The sequence below is a fragment of the Stenella coeruleoalba genome, assembly GCF_951394435.1.
Source record: "Stenella coeruleoalba genome assembly, chromosome: 1".
Taxonomy (NCBI): domain Eukaryota; kingdom Metazoa; phylum Chordata; class Mammalia; order Artiodactyla; family Delphinidae; genus Stenella; species Stenella coeruleoalba.
In genome coordinates, this window is record NC_137169.1 from 7,772,755 (window position 1) to 7,798,778 (window position 26,024).

Below are 26,024 nucleotides of genomic sequence, written 5' to 3' on the forward strand. Positions count from 1 at the left end.
AGTACTTCTGATTTATGCTCTTCGTGCCTCTCATTCTGTTTCTACAGTTATGTGAAGAACTATTTGAGAAAATCAATGACAACTGTAACGAAGAAATGTCTTACTCTGTAGAGGTGCGTAAAACTGTGGATTAAAAACAGAGTCCTCTGTGCTCCATTCCCTCAAATGCTACTTTTCAATGGTTCCTAATTATGACTGAGCTATAGATCACTTAACCATTGCCCCAATTCTGTACTTTGAGGCTATTTCTAAGTTTTGGTTATAATGAAGAATGTTGTAATTAAATCCTTGTTCATAAGTTTGTGGCTTTATTTTCAGTTATTTCCTTCTTATGTATGTTGGTTGTCAGATGGTACATTTGAATTGCCAAATGGCCTTTTGAAAGGCTATACCAATTTTCTGTTCCATCAGGAGGGTGTAAGCACCCACTGTGTCCTCGTCATCGTTTAGTAATTTTATTTTTTAATCTTTGCCAATTTAATAAGGGAAATTTTCTCACTTTTAAAATTAGAATTTCTTTGATTAGCAGTGTGATTGAACATCTTGTAAATTATGTATATGCCTGTTTATATTTTGGGATTGCAATGTTTTTGTTATTCATTTGCATGAACTCTTCCCCCTTTAATATTATTAATAATGACTTTTGACAGGCATAAGTTTTTAAAATATATGTAATCAAATCTCTTCTCCTCTTCTCCCCTTTGTAATTGTTTACAATCTTGGAAAGTTATTCTCCATTCAGTGTATATACCCTAGTTCCTTTGAGAAGAGGTCTGTAGAATTACATTTATATATGTTAGTTTATTTGATAAACATTTCCACTTTTTTGTACAAGTGCTTTATGAAGCTGTTGTTTTACACATCCCCATTTTTGGTATTCAGTTTCATAGTAGCTGAAGTTATTAAAACATTCTGTTAACATGAGCTTGTTGTTTTGAGAAATCAGTCTGTTTTTTAAGTGACTTCTAGATTTTTAAAAATGTATATGTTGTGACTTTCTATAGGTCTTATGCAATTCTTAGTTGATCCACTTAGCTGCTTTGGGTTTTTTCTTTACCTTTAAAGTGTTGTATAAATCTCAAAGAATTCTGCCTGGTAACTATGATGTACCAAAAGGGGAATGTGCTGCTCTAAAAATATGTTTTGTTAAAATGAATTCTCTGAATAGCTTGTCTCATCCTATAACTATTCTTTTTTGAATATTAAATGTATAGCAAATGAAAATCAGTAGATCTTTATTAATCATTCTTATTAAAATATCATAAATTTTAAATAAATTCAAAGGATAGGGAGAGTGACAATGTGATTGAAGTTTTTGAGCTTATAGGTAATAAAAGAAGCTGCCATTTTCTTTCATATTATTCAGAGTTCACAGGCTTATTTGGAGTGCACAGTGTATCCCTAATCCCAATGTGAACAACAACTTTGTTGTTCTTCACATTGGTGGGACCTCTACCTCCTCTCCTGCCTCTCTCCCTTATTTACTCTGCTGCAGCCACACTGGCCTTCTTTTTTTTTTTTTGCTGTTTCTGGAATACACCAGGAACATTCCTACCTCAGTGCCTTTTCATTTACATTTCTTTTGGCCTGAAATTTTCTTTCCTGGATGTCTTTTTTTTTTTTTTTTTTCTTTTTAATATTTATTTATTTAGTTGCGCCGGGTCTTAGTTGTGACAGGCAGACTCCTTAGTTTCAGCAAGCAGGCTCCTTAACTGTGGCATGCGTGTGGGATCTTGTTCCCTGACCAGGGATTGAACCCGGGCCCCCTGCATTGGGATTTCAGAGTCTTTGCCACCAGGGAAGTCCCAGTATCTTTTTGACTAAGTTTTCACCTCCAAGTCTTTTGCTCAAATCATACCCTCTCAATGAGGCTTGCCATGACCACCTTATTTAATTTTGCAACTTGCCCTCTACCCCAGCACTCCTGACCTCTCTTGCTCTGTTCTTTTTTTTTTTTTTATAGTATTCATCACTTCTACCCTACTTTATAATATTTTACTTATTTTTTATGTTTGTTTTTTATTTTCAGTATCCCTTTTAGAATCATTAGCTCATTAGGGCAGGGATCCTTATTTACTGATGTATGCCAAGTGCCTATAAAGTGCCTAGAAGCTGATGGTGCTCAGGGAATTGAATTTGCCAAGTGGGGTCTATGATGGTTGGTTCAGAAGTAGTGATGTCTTTAGATGGATTTGCATATTAGAGAATAAGTAACAGAGCACATCAACCTTACTCAGGTTATTTGGGTCCTCTTAGTACCATGCCTGTGTGAAAAGGGACAGCAAGTTTTCCAAGAAAATATAGTATCTTCCTGGGATTCAGGATTGTATGTACAAGTTTTAAGTACACGAGAATGATTAAAGTTGCCATTTCAATTTCTCATGTAGGATAACCTGCTTTAAGAAAGAATATTTGTTGTCCTGTTGTTTTATTCTTGTAATAGATCAATTATCTTTTGAGGGTTTTCAGTATTTTAAAAACTGATTTTAAAATACAGTATAAATATAGTCAGAGCAGACTGAAAGAGAATGGAATGGAGATAGGTTTATTTCAGATATTCTGAAAATGTTTCTCTAGAAATTTAAACTTGAAGAATGCAGGAGTTACATTGTATGCTTGAACAACGCAGTGACACAGAAGTGTTTTATTCCTAGGGAAGCATTGTGATGAGGCTTACTGTGGTGAATTTTTCCCACTTCAGAGCCTTGGTTGCTTAGAGGTCTGATCTTGTAGATCCTTCAAAGCCAGACTCTTGAGTGAAGCTCATCTGACTGATGTTAGGAAACCACCATGTTGGTTTGTTACTTTCCCATGAGGAATAAATATTACCCTGACCAGAACACTCACATTAGCAAGACTGGTATATTATCCTCCTGTGGGCAGACCTCTATTGGAACCCTGTTGTTTTTTTTGGTGAGTATGGAATTGGAGAGGAGTTGATTAGACAAATTAAATGTTCAGTTGCTTCAGATGAAGAAATGATAGTCTAATACATCCCTTTCCATGATAGGAATGTTCTTGCTGATGGGACAAGAATTCCTGAAGTGTACTGTCTGTGGCTTCCCCTTTCCCCAGGGGACTTGGATAGGTCCTCCCAAACAATCAGGTTCCACACTAACCAACGCTTACCCCTTCTGACAGATATATGTTTGGTCACAATGTGGCCAGACTTAAAGTATGAGTCGCAGATCTCTTTTGTCTAACCTGCTCTGGAATATTGATGTTGTTCCTTGGTTTTAACACTAATAGAAATCTTGTTTCCAAGCTTTTGGAGTAACCTCATTGTAATCCCCAATTATTGACAACAGCATGCATTAAAAAAACCCAAAACACTAATAACTGATAAGTTACTACTAAAAATGATATTTTTTCTGCCTAAGACAAGTAGCAGCTATTGTGTGCTGAGAGAGCCTGTTTACCCCCTTTTCTTTCCTGAGAAAGTCAGAAGGCTGGTTCTAACCTACTCAGTTGTATCTATGTTACTGGTAATAGAATAAAAGGGACTGGAATTGTTATTTCATATTGTAAAGGTTACTGATCTCTAATTGTAGAGCTTTTAATAAAAGGTGAAAAGATAAAAAGATTTTAAAATCTTTTTAACTTTTTCCAAGTCCTCTAAATCACTTTAATAATATGTTCCTAGGTGAGCTACATGGAAATTTACTGTGAAAGAGTACGAGACTTGCTGAATCCAAAAAACAAGGGTAACTTGCGTGTGCGTGAACATCCACTTCTTGGCCCATATGTGGAGGATCTGTCAAAGTTGGCAGTAACTTCCTACACAGACATTGCTGACCTCATGGATGCTGGGAACAAAGCCAGGTATGGTAGGAAATAGACTGATGACTGAGGTCTTTGGTATATTTTGAGGCCTTTTGTTCCTGGTTAAGGATTTGAGACCACATTTATAACTATGAAAGTTGCTTTCACTGTGGAGTCCTCTGATCCTTTGGCTATGCTAGAGAAGCAGGGTCCTCAACATATTTGGTATCCTTCTCATCCAAACAATGCACTGCTGAAACACGTTAGAACTTTAAGTTTTACTATTAGGTTTTCATCAAGTTGTGGTAAAATGTTGGTTATCACATGCCTATGGTAGTAATTGATTCCAGAATAACTGAGCACCTAATAAAGAATAAAAATCAAATGCCTTGGTGGTTTCTAAAGGTATAGCTGGAGTATGAAGAATGATTCTGATGGGGTGCCTTTGGAGTTGGCAGGTAACTTGATAAGTTCACAGATAAGGTATATTGAGAGCGATTTTGTGTAAGTGACAATCTTGTAATCTGAATAAGTTTAAAGCTGTCGCTTGTGATTATTATGCTTATAATTTGAAGGCTATTGTCATTTTAACATTCATCTAAGGATTCCATTGTCATGTGGTCACATTTATGTTTTTTTAGGACAGTGGCAGCTACCAACATGAATGAAACAAGTAGCCGTTCCCATGCTGTGTTTACCATTGTTTTCACCCAGAAGAAACATGATACTGAAACCAACCTCTCCACTGAGAAGGTAGGAGAACTTCAGTGTCTGGGCTTTAGTTGTGTGGAATGGGGATTTTCAGAAGTCCCTCCTGCTACCTTCTGATTTTGTGGAAGGGAAGAAAGTTGCCCTTTTACTTAATGAAGGGTATTTTATACTTTCCACTAGTCATTTTTATTCCACTCTAAACCAGTTTTGAGCATGGGTTCTTGAGTGAAATTGCAAGATATAAAATAAGGTTAAGAAAAAACAATCCAAGACTTTTGAGTCTCAAAAACTGCTCTATGCAATAGAGTTAAGCAGTTCTGTGGGGAAGAAGATCCTTCCTTTTCTTCTTGACTAGAATCTCTTAATTACCTTGTTAACTTCTCTGGTATGTGTATTTTAGTTTTTTGAGCTCTGATAATGTTACTGTGGAATTAAACTGTTTAAGCAAACAGTTAAGCAGACAATATGTATTTTATTCTTGGGAAAAAAATAACTGCACAGCATTTCTGATGTTCGTCAAATACCTGTGCTTGTTAGTTTCTCATTTTCTACAGTGGTTGGTTAAATTTGGTAGACTTCGGGATTAAACTGCTTGCTTTAGATCTTAGCTCTGCCATTTTTCTGCAGTGTTATGTTGGGCAAGTTAGTCTTTGTGCCTCAGTTTCTCTAACCTCATAGGATTGGTGAAGAGGAGTAAATATTAATATAGGGTAAGTGCATCTACTAGTGCCTGGCACAGAGTAGCCACTCAATAAATGTTAATTTTATTGTTATTACTATTAATAATAGACTTACGTTGATTTCTACTCTGCCTACATTCCCAAGTAGCACGCAGCTGGATTTTTAAATCTGAAGTTAGATTTATTGTCCTGGCTGTTATAAAAGATCTTACCTTATAAACTGAGTACTTTGTGATGCTGATATCACTAAAAACTAAAATCAGCTTTTAGTTGGTGACTTGTTTGTTCATTTTAGCTGAAGATTATTTTTCAAAATACACTCTTCATATAGGTGATCAAATAACTTGACACTGCCTAGCCAGAGGTTCTATATTAATGTCATTTAGTAGTCAGTATTTGTCTGAATGGCACCAAGGAACATGCTATGTGAAAGAATTTTTTCTTTTCTTCCCTGATGTTAAATCTACAAAAATAATGACATTAACCCATAACCATAGCTTCCTTGATAATCTGATTTGGATACTTTTCTGTAAACTTTCCTGAAGCTTTAAAAAATTTTTTTAAACAACTTTATTGAGGTGTTATTGAAGTGCAACAAACAACACATATTTAGAGTATAAAATTGGATCAGATATATCTGTAGTCCCACCCTTTATCTGCCGGAGATAACATTCCAAGACCTGCAGTGAATGCCTGAAACTGCAGATAGTATCAAAACCTTATATATACTGTTTTTTTCCCATACATTTATATTTAGGATAAAGTTTAATTTATAAATTAGGCACAGTAAGAGATTAATGACAATAATAAAGTAGAACAATTACAATAATATACTGTGATATTGATATGTGAATGTAGTCTCTCTCACTCTCAGAATATCTTATTGTAAAAATTTAGTGCCTTTTCCATCTTAACTAAGCAGTTATCACACACTGTGGCCATAACTTTTGCAGCCTGAAGTGCAGCAGCAAAACTAGCATGAATTTCTTTTTCCCTCTTCACAACTTCATGAATAGAAGATTCATTGTTACCGTAGATACGAGCAACCTCAGCATACACTTAAAGGAAGCACTTCACGGCTTCTCTTTGGCATATCCGAATTACCAGCATTACTACTCTTGCACTTTGGGGCCATTATTAAGTAAAATAAGGGTCACTTGAACACCAGCACTGTGATACAACAATTGGTCTGGTAACTGAGCCAGCTACTAAGTGACTAAGGACTGGGATATGCTGGACAAAGGGATGATCACATCTCAGGCATGGACTGGGATAGAGCGAGATTTTATCATGCTGCTTAGAATGACACACAATTTAAAACCTGTGAATTGTTCATTTCTGGAATTTTCCATTTAATATTTTCTGACTGCCGTTGACCATAGGTAACTGAAACTGTGGAAAGTGAAACGGTGGATAAGGGGGGACTACCTGTACACCTGTAAAACCAGTACCACAATTCAGATAATGAAAATTTCTATTACTCCCAAAAGTTGCCTTATGCCCCTTCGTAATCTCTTCCACTCTCATCCTCAGGCAATCCCTGATTTGATTTCTGTCACTATAGATTAGTTAACACGCTCCAGAATTTTGTATAAATAGAATCATATAGTATGTACTATTTTCTGCCAGCTTCTTTCAGCTTAGCATAATGATCTAGAGATTCATCTGTATTGTTGTGTGTATCCATAGTTCACTCATTTTCATTGCTGATCAGTATTCCATTGTATAGATAGATCACAGTTTGCGCATTACCTCATCTATTGATGGTCATTTAAATGAACAGTTTTTGGTCATTACAGATGAAGATGCCATGAACATTTGTATACAGGTCTTTGTGTGCATACTTGTTTTTTGTTTCTCTTGGTAAATGCCTAGGAGTAGGGGACTTCCCTGGTGGTCCAGTGGTTAAGAATCCACGCTTCTACTGCAGGGGGTGCGGGTTCAATCCCTGGTCGGCGAACTAAGATCCTGTATGCCACACGGTGTGGCCAAAAAAAAAAGAATTAAAAAAAAAAAGAATAAAAAACAACAACAAAAGATACCTAGGAGTAGGATGGTTGAGTCTTACGGTAGGTGTACATTTAGTTTCTTAAGAATCTGCCAAACTGCTTTCAAAAGTGATTGTAAAATTGTACATTCCCATCAGCAGTGTGTGAGAGTTCCAGTTGTTAGAAGCTTCATTTTTAATATGCCATTTAATGGGTTAATGAGTTTTTTACATTTTTATGACATATCATTTTAAAATGTGTTTATCCTAAAATTACTTCTTTTAAACCAAGATAATTGACATGAAATTTTTTTGCATGCTCCTTATTTTTTTTATTTTTTATTTTTTTGCGGTACGCAGGCCTCTCACTGTTGTGGCCTCTCCCGTTGCGGAGCACGGGCTCCGGACGCACAGGCTCAGCGGCCATGGCTCACGGGCCCAGCCGCTCCGCGGCATGTGGGACCCTCCCGGACCGGGGCACGAACCCGTGTCCCCTGCATCGGCAGGCAGACTCTCAATCACTGTGCCACCAGGGAAGCCCCTGCATGCTCTTTAAATTGACTACCGTATGTTTGTCTTCTTATGCCACGTATGAGGTCTAATTAATATTTTTAGTGTTCTCTATGACTTAATCTTTTAAGTTCTTGCCTCTAAATGTTTTCTACTTCTACCTTGCTTATTTTTTAATTGCCCCAGTGTTATTGTTCTTTACCAGGTCAGTAAAATCAGCTTGGTGGATCTAGCGGGAAGTGAACGAGCTGATTCAACTGGTGCCAAAGGGACTCGATTAAAGGTATTTATCTTACCAAATAGCCTAGTCAATAAATGTTCTTTGGGAATTCCCTGGTGGTCCAGTGGTTAGGACTCCTCACTTTCACTGCTGAGGGCACGGGTTCAATTCCTGGTCGGGGAATTAAGGTCCCGTAAGCTGTGCAGCGCGGCCAAAAAAAAAAGATTCTATAACACAGGTCAGCAAACTATGGCCAGTAGGCCAAATCCAGCCCACTGCCTGTTTTTGTAAATAAAATTTGATTGGGACACAGCTACATCTATTTGTGTATTGTCTGTGGCTGCTTTCGTGCTATAGTGATAGGGTTGAGAAGTTGCAGCAGAGACCACATGGCCCACAAAACATTTTACAGAAAAAATTTTCTGTCTTCTGATCTGTAACTTCAATGCAAAGATGTTACATGATAATAGTTAAGGTGGACTTCATGGTCAAGGTGAAAATTGAATTGTATCTTGAGGAACAGTCAGAATTTGGTTAGATGGAAGTAAGGGACAGTAATGGGAAAAGAATACACAAGATCTAGATGTGAGAACAAGCATGGAGTTTTCTAGAGATATGTTTTCTAGAGATAAACTCATGTCATTGAGTTGTCGGAAGAAGGCTACATCTGTAAGTTTTTGGAGCATGGACATCTTGACGATACTTCAGGTCTATGAGTTAGGCATGTGGTCCTGGCATGTCAACAAGTGGAGAGGAGTAAAGATTGAGGGTTAAAGGAGGTTTTTAGAACTTGTGGTCATAAATAAACAAATAATGCTAGCATATGGTTAATTGTATTTTATGTGTTATATATGATGTGGCAATAGTAGAAATTATCATAATTCTTTTATGTTTGGTGTTGATTTCAGGAAGGAGCAAATATTAATAAGTCTCTTACAACTCTGGGTAAAGTCATTTCAGCCTTGGCAGAGGTGGTAAGTGTTATACTTCATTGCATGAGAAAATTTGTTCAACACATGTACTTGACGATATTTTATGGTGGCTTATGAAGGATGTTCTCTTGGTCCTTTTATATAATCTTGCCTTTCTCCTTTTAAAGCTTTTCAGATAAGATACTGGGTATAACACACTTTGACTTTGTACTGAAAATAAAAGTGATTAAGGAGAATGAAAGTAAATGTAGATCTGTAAAGGCTAGAATTAAAACTAGGTCTTTGCAAAGACCTAAGGTTTGACTATTTGAGCCTTATTTTATATCTCTCATAAAAACCAAGTATAGCATTTATTACATATTCTTTTCTATATGATCTTTTCTAGATAGGATACTGTACATTTTAGAATATTTTGAGCAATTGGCCTTGGTGAATGCTGTTGATTTGTGGGCCAATAATATACTTTTTAAAATAGTGTTATTTTTGCTTATTCCTTAGCTATGGAACACTAAAGCTGTTAAGTGTTTTCTTGCTTGTCTCTGAGGAGTCATATTCAATTTGTGACTTAAAATTTAAACAAAATATTTTCTATTTGGAGGCTTATCCTGTGTTTTCATTCTCTTTTAAATGCTTTCATCTGTAGGATAATTGCACCAGCAAGGTATGGTGGGGCTTGGTAGAAACGAACTAGCTGTATAATCAGTTGTGATGATTTTAAATCCTCAGCAGGATATATGGAGGCCTAAGTAGGAATGGGACCTTCAAAAAACTTTTTGTTATTTATTTTCTAGCTCTGGAATTTAGAATTACTGTTTAGGGTGACGATGAATCATGAGACTACACACCAAAATTAATTTAGGGAACATGATGTGCTTTGGAGAATGAATAAGGGAACAAGAGAGAAATTTGAGGATGCTTCTATATTGTGTTATCTTATGGTGCTTCTCCTAGCGATCTATAAGATTGTCACTTGAAGAAGTCGCCTATAAACCTCTTAAAGAGCAATCAAAGAAATTTCTTATGGGTACCATTCTAAAACATAGCTGGGGGGCTTCCCTGGCGGCGCAGTGGTTGAGAGTCCGCCTGCCGATGCAGGGGACACGGGTTCATGCCCCAGTCCGGGAAGATCCCACATGCCACGGAGCGGCTAGGCCCGTGAGCCATGGCTGCTGAGCCTGCACATCCGGAGCCTGTGTTCCGCAATGGGAGAGGCCACAACAGTGAGAGACCCATGTACCGCAAAAAAAAAAAACAAACAAAAAAAAAACCAGCTGGCTTCTTGAAATTATTGGTATATATTTTTTAAACCTCTTTGTATTATCTTGTTTCCTACCGTGGAAAGTCATGGATTATTTAATCATTAAAAAAATTTTTTCTACGTTTGATTATACGTAAAGTGAAGGCTCTAGAATCAAGTTAAATTTCTAACTGTATCTACAAAACACATTATTTGCATCCTTATTAATCCAGATACAATAGATTTTTCTTTTCCTTAAATTCTACACAGATATTCTAAAATTTATTACTACTCTTTAGCATAAATAATAGAGCACTTTAACAGTTTGTTCTGAATCACAAGAGTAACATCAGGGATGTTACATTGAAATATTTTTAAATGTATAGATTTGTGTATTCTCTACTTCTACAAAAATATTAATAAAACATAATGCTCTTTTTCTGTTTTTTCTTTTTAGTTTTATTTTTTTTTTTGGCTGCATTGGGTCTTCATTGCTTCACGCGGGCTTTCTCTAGCTGCGGCGAGCGGGGGCTACTCTTCATTGCAGTGCGTGGGCTTCTCATTGCAGTGGCTTCTCTTGTTGCAGAGCACGGGCTCTAGGCGCATGGGCTTAAGTAGTTGTGACTCGTGGGCTCTAGAGTGCAGGCTCAGTAGTTGTGGTGCACGGGCTTAGGTGCTCCGCGGCATGTGGGATCCTCCCTGGCCAGGGCTCGAACCCGTGTCCCCTGCATTGGCAGGCGGATTCGTAACCTCTGTGCCACCAGAAGCCCCTGTTTTCTGTTTTTTATTTTTGTAAAGCTGCCTTAGATTAAGACATCTCTCTCTTATTTGATATTATACATGTGTGGATATTCTTCACATATCTAATCTGGGTTCCAGAACAGTGAAGACTTAAAATTTAGTGATTATTCTAACTTGTCCATTTGCTTATCTGTTCACACCCATATCAACCAGAAGAAGAGTCCTAGTTTTCTATGTATTTCCCACACTGCTCTATGCCACAAAATTTTGCAAATGATTTTTTTTTTTTTGCGGTACGCGGGCCTCTCACTGTTGTGGCCTCTCCCGTTGTGGAACACAGGCTCCGGACGCGCAGGCTCAGAGGCCATGGCTCACGGGCCTAGCCGCTCCGCGGCATGTGGGATCTTCCCGGACCTGGGCACGAACCTGCATCCCCTGCATCGGCAGGCGGACTCTCAACCACTGCGCCACCAGGGAAGCCCGCAAATGATTTTTTTATAATCAGTTTTATAAAGCCCAGTTTAGTACTTTGTATCTGTGTCATAAACTGTAATAGATCAGAAATAAATTTTAGTTTTTATGTAACAGGCATGAATTTTGGTGAATTAAGATGTATTATTATTTCCGCTGAGGGGAGAAACAGGATTATTACCATCCATACTTAGTAGTAGTTCTTTTTAGAGAGGTTAATGATCTAAGTAAAGCTTTTTATGTAAATACTGAAAAAACTTATTTTGAAAACATTATGGATGTGAGAACAGGAGATTAATTTGTATGAGAGCAAATAGAGAAGAAATGGCTAAAATTCTGCGGTATTTTCAAGTGGAAAAGATTGAAGTTCTATTTATGCTTCTTCATTTAACTACTTCTTAATTTAGTCTAATTGACAGAAGTGAAAATAGAACATTTTAGAATCTGACACTGCTTATTTTTACAGTACTGTTGGCAGTCACTGTAACTGGCATACTTTAAATCTTGCAGCATTTTCAGTACTAAGCACAGGCAAAGTGGAGCGTTAGGTGCAGTGGGGAACGGAAAGGATAAACTGAGGTTTCAGGCCCCAAGAATTTTATAGTGGAATGAAAGTCACACTCGGCTGTGAATGACTGAGATGGTTAATTCTCGCTAAAGGTCTGTGTAATTTAGAAATAGCACCTGCTGTGGAAAATGACTTTGTAATTGGTGGAACGTATGTCTGTGGGTGGAGTGGGATGAGATGTAGGGGACATATATGATGAGATGGAATTCAAGTGCCAACTTGCCTACTTCCTTTCCTCCTCAACAAACCAGAGTCAGCTACTTAGTACTATTTTTCTGAGTACCCATGCTTTAGCACGAAGTAGATCATCCTTAGTTTAATGTAACCTCAGATTATACCAGGAATGGATTATAAAACTGCCTATTACTGGGGAAATGTTGATCAGTGAACTCTGGCTTTCCCCTTAGTAGCTTCTTTGTTTTTTTAACGTCTTTACTGGAGTATAATTGCTTTACAGAATTGTGTTAGTTTCTGCTGTATAACAAAGTGAATCAGCTGTATGTATACATATATCCCCATATCCCCTCCCTCTTGCGTCTCCCTCCTACCCTCCCTTTCCCATCCCGCTAGGTCCCCTTAGTAGCTTCTTAAACTGTCAGGACATAGTAGTCAGCCAGCAGATATTGGAGTAGCTATTATACACAAAGCATTTGCATTGTTTTTTACTTTCAGAGGATGTAATTTCCTCCATTTCAGCACTGGCTTCGCGTTGGTGCTTTTTGCTTTATCCTGTGATAATGAGAAGGGACATGGAGAGAGCAGTACAAGTAAACTATTTTTTTTTAAAATTTTTATTGGAGTATAGTTGATTTACAGTGTTATATTAGTTTCAGGTGTACAGCGAACAAGTAAACTCTTGATAAATATAGAAACTTTATCTTGCAGTCTTTTTAAATCTCCAGATTAGCAAATTACATCACTTTCTTAGACCTTTTCACTTTGAGTACGAATTCTAATGGTTGGATTTATTTTGAACATAATTTCCTTTTAAAGAAACCAAATGTGTATTAATATACAAGAGTTACTAGATATGCAATATCCCACTTGCTGATTTGGTGGTTGGCCAAATAAATTCATTAACTAAATGAGTTGTTCCTACACATCCAACCTGGAACACACAGGATTCATTCTTGACCCTCTGCAAAAGTAAAAATTATTATTTGAGGATTGGGTATTAGATGATATTAAGGAATTACTGTTAATTTTGCTAAGTGTGAGAATGGTCTTATAGTTACTTTTTCTTTTTTATAAAGTCCTTCTCTGTTAGAGATATGTACCTGAAGCATATTAGGTAGAATGTTGGATTTGCTTTAGAGCCCTACACGAGACAGGGTAGATAATAGTATTGTACTGGTGTTAAATTTCCTGAATTTGGTCCTTGAACTGTGACTGTGTAAGAGAATGTCCTTATCTGCTGAAGTGTTTAGGGATAAAAGGGCATGGGGTCTGCAGTTTCCTCCAAAACGATTCAGGAAGAAAAAATGTAGAAAAGTGTTTGAGTGATAATTGAAAAGTGATTGGCAAAAAATTGATAATGGTTGGAGCTGCATGATGGATATGTGGTAGCTCATTATGCTACTCTCCAAACTGCTGTGTATGTTGTAAATTTTTAAAAATAAAATATAAAAAAATTATTTATTGGATGAGCTTTGGGTATTGTGAAGAACTGAAGCTGTGAGTGTTAAATTTCAACAGTGATGACATCCTACTGTAATTTAATTTACTTGGGAATTTTAGACTGGTTTGCCTTTTGTGTGAATTATTCCTCTCTAACAACGCTAAGAGAAGCTAAGGCCATTTCTTTCTGTTTAATAGAGTAAGAAGAAGAAGAAAACTGATTTTATTCCGTACAGAGATTCTGTACTTACTTGGCTCCTTCGAGAAAATCTAGGTATGTTGATCCACCAGTGTGTGGATCTTTTTAAAGCTGTTTACTGATTATGTTTTGTGGTTAATTGTCGTGTATGTCTGTTTTTTGAGAAGAAAAATCTCTATTACTAACTTAAGTGCTCTTTCCTTTTTTCGTTTTTCTCTTGATTCAAGCTGGTTGGATTTGCTCACCTTAATTTAATTTAATTTAATTTTTTGGTTTTTTTTTTCCTACTGGTTTTATTGAGATATAATTGACATACAGCACTGTATAAGTTTAAGGCATACAGCATAATGATTTGACTTACATACATCATGGAATGATTATCACAGTAAGTTTAGTGAACATCCATCATCTCATATAGATTAAACAAATTAAAGAGATAGAAAAAAATTTTTCTTGTGATGAGAACTCTTAGGATTTACTCTCTTAACTTTCATTTATAACATAGTGCAGTGTTAATTATATTTATCATGTTGTACATTACATTCCTAGTACTTATTTATCTTATAACTGGAAGTTTGTACTACCTTTGGACCACCTTCATCTAATTTCCCCTCTGCCCTACCCCCTGCCTCTGGTAACCACAAATCTGATCTCTTTTTCTGTGAGTTTGTTTGTTTATTTGTTTTTGAAGTATAGTTGACCTACAGCACTATGTTAGTTCCTATTACACAATGTGATTTGGTATTTCTATACATTTCAAACTGATCATCACACAAGTCTAGTTATGATATGTTATCATACAGAGATATTATTGTAGTTATTGACTGTATTTCCCACACTGTACATAGCAATCTGTATATATGGATTATTGTAAATTACTGATCTCTTCAGTTCATGCATTTTAACAACTCAGCCTTTTTACCGCACCCTCCCCCACACCCTCCCCCACCAGCCTCACGTTTAATGTTTTGGCATCATATTTTACATCACTTAGTTTGTGTATCCCTTAATTACTTATTGAGGATATAGATGATTTTACTGCTTTTATCTGTTAACCTTCCTACTTGCTTTATACATGGCTTTACTACCTTTACTGTATATTTGGCTTTACCAATGAGATTTTTCCTTTTGTAGTTTTCATGTTTTTTAGTTGTGGCCTTTTCTTTTTTACTTAGAGAAGTCCCTTTAACATTTCTTGTAAAACTGGTTTGGTGGTGCTGAACTCCTTTAGCTTTTGCTTATCTGTAAAACTTTTGATACCTCCGTCAAATCTGAATGAAAGCCTTGCCAGGTAGAGTATTATTGGTTACAGGTTTTTCCTTTTCATCATTTAAAATGTATCATGCCACTCTATTCTGGAGAGTTTCTGCTGAAAAGTCAGCTGATAGCCTTATGGGAATTCCCTTGTAGTAACTTGTTGCTTTTCCCTTGCTGCTTTTAACATTCTCTCTTTATCTTTAATTTTTGCCATTTTAATTATAATGTGTCTTGGAGTGGTCCTCTCTGAGTTAATCCTGTTTGAGACTCTCTGTGCTTCCTGGACCTGGGTGTCTTTTTCCTTTCCCAGGTTAGGGAAGTTTTCATCTATTAATATCTTCAAATATGTTCTCTCCCTCTTTTCCTCGTGCAGCCCCTGTCGTGTCATGTTAGTATACTTGATGTTGTACCAGAGGTCTCTTAAAGTGTCCTCATTTCTTTTTATTCGTTTTTCTGTTCAGCTTTAGTAATTTCCACTATTCCATCTTCCAGCTCACCGATCCATTCCTCTGTATCATCTTATCTGTTGATTCCTTCTAGTGTATTTGTCATTTCAGTTATCTTATTCTTCATCTTTTTCTGGTTCTTCTTTATATTTTCTAACTCTTGTTAAAAACTTCTGACTTCTCACTCTGTTGATTCAGTCTTCTCCCGAGTTCTTTGAACATCTTTACAATCATTACCTTGAACTTTCTATTGGGTAGATTGCCTGTTTCCACTTAGTTGTTCTGGGGTTTTATCTTGTTCCTTTGTTTTGAACATATTTCTCTGTTGCCTCATTTTGCCTAGTTTGCTGTTTTTATTTGTGTATCTGGTAGGTTGGTTATGTGTCCTGACCTTGGAGAAGTGGCCTTTTGTAGGAGACGTCCTGTGCATTCCAGCAATGCACTTCCCTCTGGTCACCAGAGCTATATGCTCTAGGGGTGCCTCCTATTTGGGCTGTGAGGGTCCTTCTCTTGTGGCAGGCTGACTACTGTGGGAAGTCTGGTAGGCGTGGCTGACCCCCGGTCCAGTTGGTTTCCAGGCCCTGCCTTGTGTGGAGGCTGCCAAACATTGGTGGGTGGGGCTGGGTTCTGGAGTGGGTGGTTACAGGGCTGGGGGTCCTGGATCTGTTGTCGATTTGCTGGTGGGTAGGGCCAGTTCCTGACAGGGCTGGCTGCAGAGCCTGGAGTGTCCTAAAGCTGGTGTTGGCAATGCTGGTGAGTGGGGCTGGATCCTGGGGCAGCTGGCTGAAGGGTCCAAGGTGTCTCAGAGCTGGTATCGGCCTGGTCGCAGGTGGGACTGGAGCCCAGGGCATTCCGGGGCTAGTGCCAGCTCACTGATGGACAGAGCTGGGTTCCCAGGTCTCTGGCTGCAGGGCCCTGAGGGTCTTAAAGCTGATGTTGGCCTGCTGGTGGGCAGGGTTGGGGCCCAGGGGATTCTGAGGCTGGTGCTGGCCCACTGGTGGGTGGAGCTGGGTCCCAGGGTCCCTGGGGCTAGTGCCAGTGCGCTGGTGTGCGGGTCAGGGTCTTGGGCCCTCTGGTAGACAGGGCTGGGTCCCGGAGTGGCTGTGGGTTCTGCGGGTCTTAAGGCAGCAGACCTGCTGGTGGGCAGGGCCAGTCCTAGCACTAATAAGCTAGAGGGAGAATTCCAAAATGGGATTTGTCTGTACCAGTGTCCTTGTGATAGAACGAGCTCCCAAAATTGGCTGCTGCCAGTGTCTGTGTCTGTGTCCCCAGGGTGCACTTCTGCCTCTTGTCCTCCAAGATCAGCATGTGGGTCTGACCCAGGCTCCTTTCAGATTACTGCTTCTGCCCTGGGTCCTGGAGCGGGTGAGACTTTGTGTGTGCCCTTTAAGAGTGGAGTCTCTGTTTTCCACAGCCTTCTGGCTGTTCCAAAAGTAAGCCCTGCTGGGCTTCAAAGCCAAACGTTCTGGGGGCTCATCTTCCTGGTGCAGTAGCCTGATGGGGGGCTCAGGCCCCTTGCTCTTTGGGGAGAACCTCTGCAATTGTAATTATCCTCCCATTTGTGCGTCGCCCACCCAGGGCTGTGGGTCTTAACTATCCCACATCTCTGCCCCTCCTACCTGTCTCGTGATTCCTTCCTTAGTTGGAGAAGGTCTTTTCTGCTAGTCTTCTGTTTTTTCTCATCAGTAGCTGCTCTGTAAACAGTTGTAATTTTGGTGTGCCTGTGGGAGGAGGGAGCTCAGGGTCTTCCTGCTCCGCCATCTTGGCTACTTCCCTGGATTTGCTCACCTTTAAGTCAGGGTTTGCTCCCAAATCTCGTTTACTTCAGGACATGAACTGTGAAGTAGTTGTTTATGTGACCACATGCACCTGCTTCAAACTGTTGTTTCTTCTTCCTTTTTGAAAACCCCATGCTCCTTTGATGCACATAATTAGATATTACCAACCCTTACTCCTCTTTGTTGATGTTTTCCGGCCTTTTTGCCCTTCATTCACTGTTCCTGTAGCCCCTTTCCCTCATTCTTAATGAGAAGGAGGTAGTGATTAGCTGTGTCACATGTTGATGATAGAAGGAGTGGCTGAGAATGGCCTGTTGTGCTGTCCATGTTGCCAGTGACTTTGACATCACTAAGAATGGCCTTGGTGGAGTGTCTGAGATCTTAATGGGAGTGGGAAGAGGGAAACTGGACACAGTACATCCAGATGCTAAGATGTGCATATAACAGTGCCTGGCGTGGGGGCAGTCCAAAAATCTGTTGATGAAATCTTGGGATCTGGGATTGTGCTGTCTGATTTGACACATTCAATAAAAGTTTTTCTAAAATGAGTATGGTTTGAGATAATTATGATTCATCTTTTTAGGTGGCAATTCTCGGACTGCAATGGTTGCTGCTCTGAGCCCAGCAGATATCAACTATGATGAAACTTTGAGCACTCTGAGGTACTCCAGTTTGATTTCAATAGCTAAACAGAACACAGTGCTACCATAAGTCATCTTGTTACGCCATGGATTTTCATATGCTATGTGGGTAGTCGCTTGAGTAACCAATGATCCATCCCTCTCATAACAGGGGAAACATGGGGGAAAATGATTTTTATTATAATAGAGCTTACCTGTTTATAGTTTTCAGTTTCATTGAGAAAGGCAGGAACTTTTTCATAGGAAAGATATTAAATTTGCTCTGGTGAGATTTTCGGATAACTTTTAGATAATAGTAGAAATTTCTTACAATATTTATTTCTGTAAAAAGAAGTGTCCCCTTCTCATGTTTGTCATTATAGAAATGCTCACATCATAAAAAGTAACAAAGTTATGAGTACATGTAATATTTTAAAAATTACTGACAGAATGTTTACTAGTAGGGTAGTCTTATATATGAATAGGTTCCATTACTTTAATCTGGAACTTTCAACTCTTGTCTCATTAAAGACATTTTTGATATAATGGAAGAAACACTATGTGGTCTAATAAATTAGTTTTGAGTCCTCTCTTTGATATTTATTTCCTTTGTGATCTTGGGGAAATCACTTAAATTCATTGGAGACTTTTTCCTCATCTTTATAAAGTACTGTAAAGCTTTCTACAAATGTATTATTAAGGCTCATAAAATGTGTAAATACTCAAGCTGTTTGATTTAGAAATAATGGTATGTTACTTATGAGAAGTAGAGCATTTGAGGAATGGCAAAAATGTGTTTTCTTTTTGGATCTAGATATGCAGATCGTGCAAAACAAATTAAATGCAATGCTGTTATCAATGAGGACCCCAATGCCAAACTGGTTCGTGAATTAAAGGAAGAGGTGACACGGCTGAAGGACCTTCTTCGTGCTCAGGGGTTGGGAGATATTATTGACAGTAAGTGAATTAAGGATCAACGCAAAATCTATTCCTTTCCTCTCGAGGGCTCTTAAACTTAGAGTTAAGGAGCTTGAGGCAGCTAGATGGTAAAGCAAGAGGTTTTTGTTTGTTCTTAACTTCTTAAAAAGCCCATTGAGAGTAGTTCCCTGGTGGCTTAGTGGTTAGGATTTGGGGCTTTCACTGCCATGGCCTGGTTTAATCCCTGGTTGGGGGACAGATCCCGCAAGACCTGTGGCCAAAGAAAAAAAAAAAAGAAAAAAGAAAACTCATTGAAAATGATCTTAGAATTCCTTTATGTACCATGTACCAGCGTATCTGTTTGAACTCATGAAATTACTTCTTAAAACGTAATATATCATTATTTGTATTTTTATTAGATTTCTGTTTTAGATCAGCAGTGAAGTTTATTTGGAATGTTAAGTTTATTCTCACTGAGAAATTAACCACTTCATAAAACTGTTAACTTAAAATTTTTGTTTTTGTGTTATGGGTTTCTCTCGATTAATGTAGTAGTAATATATATGTAAGAAACCCACTATTCCAGTCACCTTTCAGAAAAGATTTACCTTTGAGTGGTTTCCCCCCTACAAAATGATTGAATGCCCCCCAACTCACTCCTTATGAACTTATGAAGGGGAAAATAACCAATTCCTGTCAAGTTCAAGAATTAGACTTCCAGAGAGTCTTACAATGTTGTCTTAAATTGAATCTTTTTTAACCTCAGTGATCTGCCTACATAATGTCTAATCAGAAGTTCTCCTAAGTGAGTTAACTAGATCATTCAGGTAGAATAGTATATGGGTTTATTTAATAAAGCATATTTTTATTTTTTGAGTGTCAGATTAATATTATAGTGTTTACAATTCTAATAAGATTTTCAAGGCCTCTTCTAGTTTAGTTCTTCTTACTGATTAGCACCTGAGTTTAAATGAATACGTACAGTTTGTAAAATGATAATATATTATTCTAAGTGTCAATTTTTTCACCTTCCCAAGTGCCAAATACTGCTCTGTTCCCTCTGTCATTGCTGAACCTGAACTTTGACCCTTTTTGTATTTTCCCTCTTGCTTACCTTCAGCTGATCCATTGATCGATGATTACTCTGGAAGTGGAGGCAAATGTGTGTATTTCATGTACTGGGTGTTTCCAGCACTCTGACTTGCTAATCTGCCTCTGCTGGATCAGCCTTAAAATGAGCTTTGCATGCCAGCCATCCTAACAGAGAAATCCCAGACAGAGCATACTGTAGATTCAGAAATGTTCCTATTTTTGCCCTTTTCCATTAGCAAAGCAAGTTTTGCTGGATTTCAGTTTGTGGCTTGAATAAAGTTGAGAGGCTTAAAAACCTCTTGCTGCTTCTACTGTTCAGTTTTTCCACTTAAATGTGATTAAATTGAATCCAAAGTCATACATGATGATAGTGATGACAGCAGCTCCCATGTTTTGAGTGTTTATAATGTGCCAGGACCTGTTCTAGGTATCTTGAATATATTATCTCTTTAGTCCTGTCAGTGACTCTGACAGAGCTCCATTTTGCTAAGGAGGACACTGCTGCCTGGAGTGGGTAGTTTGCCACTAAATGAGATCCCGTGGTTTCTTTGTGGTCAGACTGGGTAGTGTAACCCAGAGCCCTTGTTTTTAATCATATTACGCCTTTTTTGGCCTCTTGATCCTTCAGGTCCTGATTATTTATTAGGAAAATCCTTTTAAATTAGCTGTGTAATTCTGAGCCTTAGTGTATATATAATTGAAAACAGTCACTTCTAGTTGGCCAAATCTCCATGACTGAGTAGCTTTGTGAATGTTGGATTAGCACTCACCTGTGCTTATGCTAAGTTGATTTCCTCCATATCTTGGGCCTCAGCTTACTTGATGGTTAGGTAAACATTTTTTTCCCTTTTTCATGAATTACCAATTAAATTTTAAAAAACTTGGCTGTCGGGCTTCCCTGGTGGGGCAGTGGTTGAGAGTCCGCCTGCCGATGCAGGGGACGCAGGTTCGTGCCCCGGTCCAGGAAGATCCCACGTGCCGCGGAGCGGCTGGGCCCGTGAGCCATGGCCGCTGAACCTGTGTGCCCGGAGCCTGTGCTCCGCAACGGGAAAGGCAACAACAGTGAGAGGCCCGCGTACTGCAAAAAAAACAACAAAAAAACTTGGGTGTCTAAAATGTGTGCTTGAAATGAGGACATTTTATAAAAAGGATCACACCTCATTACCCACTGCATATCTGTCATTATGTTGGCAAGAAAGTAATTTCTTACCCTTTCAAGATAATTCATCAAGAAATTATTAGAATAAGTGAAGAAACTTGATTTTGGGGGGCTAAGTTTTAGATTTTTATTGATTTATTTATTTCTACAGTAGGGCATGTAACAAGGCTTGGTAGACAGTGAGGCAATACATAGGAGAAACCAAAGGTAGCCCTGGCTGCTGTGATGAGGTTAAGCCTTGAAGGCACTATAACATCCTAATCCAGAGTGACTCTTGGACTGGAACAGCTCTGTCTGAGATTTCCAAAGCCAACTGATAACTGGTGTGGGAAAGACACCCTTTGTTCTCGCTTTTGTGCTCCAGGTGATGCTGCTGCCAGCTTGCTGCCTCACTCTTTTCTGAGCAGTTGTGGAATCTCCCAGAAAGCTATGCATGACTAAGTTTTAATTCTGTATCTGTGCAGGAAAGCAGCCTTGACTACCTCTAAGTTTCTGTTTCAGTCACTACCCTTAATGCCTTTTAGGGCTTGCATGTGTCAATTGGACCTTCTAAACTCCATCCATCCTATTCTTTCCCACTTTGCTGCCATCACCTGATGGCTAATTTTTTGCTCCAGTTCCTACCCCCCTTTTAAAACTTGCTTGTTTTCCTATGTTCTATATGTGCAGATGGTGGTTTTCAAACTGTCTTGAAGCAACCGCTGGTTTTAAGGGGCTTCAAGAACTGGCTTTGATTAAATTCACATGGGTAGACGCAGAGAGAGCTAATAATGTTTCTTCTGACTCTTTGTGTTGATTCATATTATATCCTTTAAGGAAAACTTATTTAGTTTTGATATGAACTTTGAGCAGTGTAGATTTTCTTACATTTAAAAATGAGCTGATTTAAAAATAGGAATGCACCAATACCTATGGATTTCCTCTGGTGCCTATTTGAGAAAGATGACTAATGAAGAAAAGTACAAACAGCAAATTAATGAATTTGTTGTTTGTGGCTCTTTTTACCAAAACTAAGTTTAAAAGCAAAACTTAGAGTTCTATTAAAGACCTTAGTAAATGAAAGCATGTCCCTAAAACTTGCATTCCATACTAGGAACTCAGCTCCCCAATGACTCATGGTTATTCGGTTAGGCAAAGTGGGAGCCTTACTTAAATTAGCAGATAATCAGCCTTAATTTTTGCTTGCTCTAATAGACGAATGTAAGCTACACCAAATTCAACAGTTTGCTAATTGTTCGTCACTGTTGAGGTAGTCAACCCTAAGTTCTTAACCAGGACTTATACAAGATCCCTATAATTGCTATGATTACCTCTCCTTTTTTTAAAAGGCATATTTTAAAAATCCTTTTTAGCATACAAAGAACACTACTGAGCACTCAGATTTTTGTTCTAACATAACATTTTCTTGGGAATTTTTGCTGAATGACATACATACTGGGCCAGACTGATATGTATTGATATTGATAAATAAATGATCATCTTTTTTCCCTTACTGTTACAAACTACTGGGATTTAAGAGTAGTATAAACCTAAGACGTTGTAGATTTGGAGCCATAGAAGGAATACAGGAATGTAGCATGGCTGTTTAGGGGGAGAGCCTGAGCTGTATTCTTTGAGGCTCTGGTTACCCCCTAACAGATACAATGTTAACCCACATTAGAATTTTTTAGTTTCTAAATTCAGAAGCGGTTCTTAACTTCTAAAATACCAGTATTAAAGACAGACATGCTTCAGAACTGCCATCTAGAACAAGTATAACTTGTCTTTGTATCATAACTTGTCTTGGTCTTGCTGCTTTAATGCTGTCCTTTCTTACACTGGTGTTCCTTCCTGTCTTTTTTCTTCTCCTGCTCCTTTCCCTCTTTTCTACTTTTTCTGCCTTCCCTTCTTTCTATCTCCCAGATCTGAAAGATTTTCAGAACAATAAGCATAGGTACTTGCTAGCCTCTGAGAATCAACGTCCTGGCAATTTTTCCACAGCATCCATGGGGTCCCTTACTTCATCTCCATCTTCCTGCTCACTCAATAGTCAGGTGGGCTTAACATCTGTGACCAGTATTCAGGAGAGAATCATGTCTACACCTGGAGGAGAGGAAGCCATTGAACGTCTAAAGGTAAGTAGTAACTCAGATTCAATGAAAGGTATTCTGTGTAGCTCCACAAGGCAGAGTTAGGACTAAAAATCACTGAGATTCTGGTTCAGCATATGGAAGAAATTTCTAACTCTCAGAAGTGTCCTGAAATTGCTGCTTTGTAAGATAATTTTCACCAGAATACTTGAGTCTGACATGGCCCGGCAGGGATGGGAGGGAGGGATGCATAGGCAGATTGTAAGCTGGCCAGGCAAAGTAACTGATAAGTAGATATGTCCATTAATTCTGAGGTAGTTTATAAGTCACAGTGAAATTGTTTAGTTAGACATTTCACTGGAAACTAATTAAACATTTGGTTTATTTTGAAGATGGAATTCTGTATAGGCCCCTGCTTCTGTTAGTAAAATGTATAATCAAAAGAAAGTTTGCACATTTGAGTAGCTGTACCAGGTTTATTCAGAGACACGTGAAATGATATTTTCTGGAAGTTCACAGAAAGCCCTGGGAGCACTGCTGTGGAAGGGCCGCCCCCTCCTGTGCTGGTGCATATGGGCTCACGGATGTTAGTGCTGGTGTGCACACTTGAGTCCTGCATGTCCGGTCACCCACCGTGGCACCCGGCTTGGCTTTCCCAGCCTGTTGCTGGCGCTGTCAGGTACTTTCTGTCTCTCTCCATGAATACGAACGTTAGGAGCAGCAAAGTCTTCTGACTCGTAGGTTCTTTCTTCCCCCTTGGTGACTACAGTGAGAACAGACAGTTGTCCCCTGTGGTGCCATCCCTGAAACCACCGTGACAACAACACAAATGCCTTTTCTTTCCCTGCTTGTCATTTCCAGGATGATAGTTCTATCCGTACCTTGTGGCCTTTGTATTCAAGAGTACTGGGGTACATATACGTGTATCCCCATATCCCCTCCCTCTTGCGTCTCCCTCCCACCCTCCTTATCCCACCCCTCTAGGTGGTCACAGAGCACTGAGCTGATCTCCCTGTGCTATGTGGCTGCTTCCCACTAGCTGCTTAGAACTTAAATTAAAAAAAAAAAAGAGTACTGGATAGGAAAAACAAGGAGAGCAAAGAAACTTTAAGGAGCTGGGGGGTTGCAGTCCTGCCCCGAGCGTGCAGTCCCCTTCACATTGCACTCAGTGTTCTCCACCATGGCTGCTCATTCAAGGACCGTTGAGAATAGTGACACACTTTGATAGGTTAACGATGGAAAAGGTTTGCTGAACCTTTGTGCTAAAAGGGAATTTAGCTTGATAATTGAAGGTGCTAGAACATTCATTTTGGTTTGCAGGTGAGGCTGAAAAAGATTTTATATGAAGAATGGGCTTCTGCTTCTTAATCAGCCTACCTTTTCCTTGGCATTTCACTCACTTCTAACATAAGGTGCTTTAGAAACAAAAGTAATCTTGTTTCTTCCTTCAGAACTTGTTAGTGGAAAGTGGGTGAAATTCTAAAATACCTGGCAGAGGGACAGGGAGTGAGAAACCTTTTCATTAAATTTTGCAAAGGAAAGGATAATTTCTGCTATTGTGAAATGGACTTTGAAATTTTACTAACGATGTTCGTGAAGCCCTATGCAAGAAGGCTTTTATTTCTGTATTTTATCATGATAGGCAAAGTTGCTGTGTAGGGTTCTGTTCAGGCCACTGGGGACATGCAGAGGTTCTGTGGAAAGGAAAAGTGAAATCTTTCATTTACTATTCAATATAAAATGTTATTTTTCTTTGGGGATTTTGAATCTTACTATTTGAATCTTACCTTAGTGTACAAATGAGATTACATTCCCTTTAACACACATCTTGATGTAGGAAAAAAAATTCTTCCCAACTGCCAAGTGGAACCAACTGAAAATAATGTTGAATGTTAGGAGTCAAGATGTGGAGCAGACTTTTTAAGCATTAGGTCGCCCTGTATCTTCCAGATAGTCTCTAGGGAATAACACTGCCATTATTCAAGGAACCCTCCCCCCAATCTCCCTACTTCCCAGCGGAAACAAAACAAAACTCTATTGCTTTTATCAGAAAATAAATTTCTGTTTTAGTTCTCCTTTAAGCCAACCTAAATGACATCTTCCATTTTCCCAAGCTTTAGAAAATAGTTTCTTTATGGTTTTGCATTCAGTCTTGTTTTTTTAATGCAGCATGGTAGTTTACTGAAGCATAAGCGCCTTAGTTCGACTCCTATTTTGTGAATGGTGAGAGTTCATGTCGGCAGACCTACATTTTAATGCTGCAGGCAGATAACATCTTGTGTTTACAGGGCAAGGCAGTGTTTGTATGATAGAAATGCCTGAGAATTTCTCATTTTTGGACTGTTTCATTGTTGAGTGTGAAGAAGTGGCATTCCTAAGACATGACACTGTAGGAGAAAAATACTGTACCTAATGGAAAACAGTAATACAGGAGGTTAATTCATTTTCCTAACATTTTATGTCCCTTTGCTTCTCTTTACTTTTAACTTTAAAAAAATGATCAGTTGGTAGAACACTTTTACATAGGGAGCTGCTATTGCTTAATTCACTGAATAGCCTGTTTCCATATGGGAGAGACCCATGTTACCCCATCATAAATATCTTGAGCCCTCCACAAACCTCTGGCAATAGAGAGTAAAGTGTAATTGCTTTCAGTTTTTAGTTGCAGCTCAAACTGAGTTGAAATGTTGTCTCCTTGATTTGCATTCCGACTTAATAAGGTTTTAAATATGTAGCTACAGTTACTATGTGGTGCCTCTGGTGTTTATTAGTCTGGCATCAGTGTCAGTACTGTGAGTGCCACTGCTTAGGCTTAGACTATAAATATCCACAAATATCCATTACAGAAGCATGCAAGGGTAAATGCTGTGCTAGGCCGCCCGAGGGCCCCACGCTTGGAGCTCACTTATGACGCATGCTGCGTTCAGTGCAGTAAAACCCATCTGATGGCTTCAAGGAACGTTCCATGTAGCAAGTGTTTAACTATTTAAACACCACAAGTTAAACTGTAATTTTTTGGGGGGAAATATTTCTGACTTGTTCTGTGGACT

At 38.7% G+C, this 26,024-nt stretch overlaps 1 protein-coding gene across 5 annotated transcripts in view; it reads left to right on the forward strand.

Annotated features, from left to right (window-relative positions):
* KIF1B (kinesin family member 1B) overlaps positions 1-26,024 on the forward strand; it is a 148,132-nt gene that overhangs the window by 41,528 nt on the left and 80,580 nt on the right. For 3 of the 5 annotated variants that reach the window (XM_079938471.1, XM_079938472.1, XM_079938474.1), the window contains exons 5-14: positions 48-113; positions 3,644-3,822; positions 4,404-4,515; positions 7,856-7,933; positions 8,779-8,844; positions 13,635-13,710; positions 17,700-17,778; positions 18,551-18,693; positions 19,775-19,816; positions 22,886-23,019. In XM_079938471.1, the coding sequence (XP_079794597.1) occupies positions 48-113; positions 3,644-3,822; positions 4,404-4,515; positions 7,856-7,933; positions 8,779-8,844; positions 13,635-13,710; positions 17,700-17,778; positions 18,551-18,693; positions 19,775-19,816; positions 22,886-23,019 (975 nt within the window). The remainder of the gene's footprint in view (positions 1-47; positions 114-3,643; positions 3,823-4,403; positions 4,516-7,855; positions 7,934-8,778; positions 8,845-13,634; positions 13,711-17,699; positions 17,779-18,550; positions 18,694-19,774; positions 19,817-22,885; positions 23,020-26,024) is intronic. The other 2 variants (XM_079938473.1, XM_079938475.1) reach the window with 1 other exon arrangement.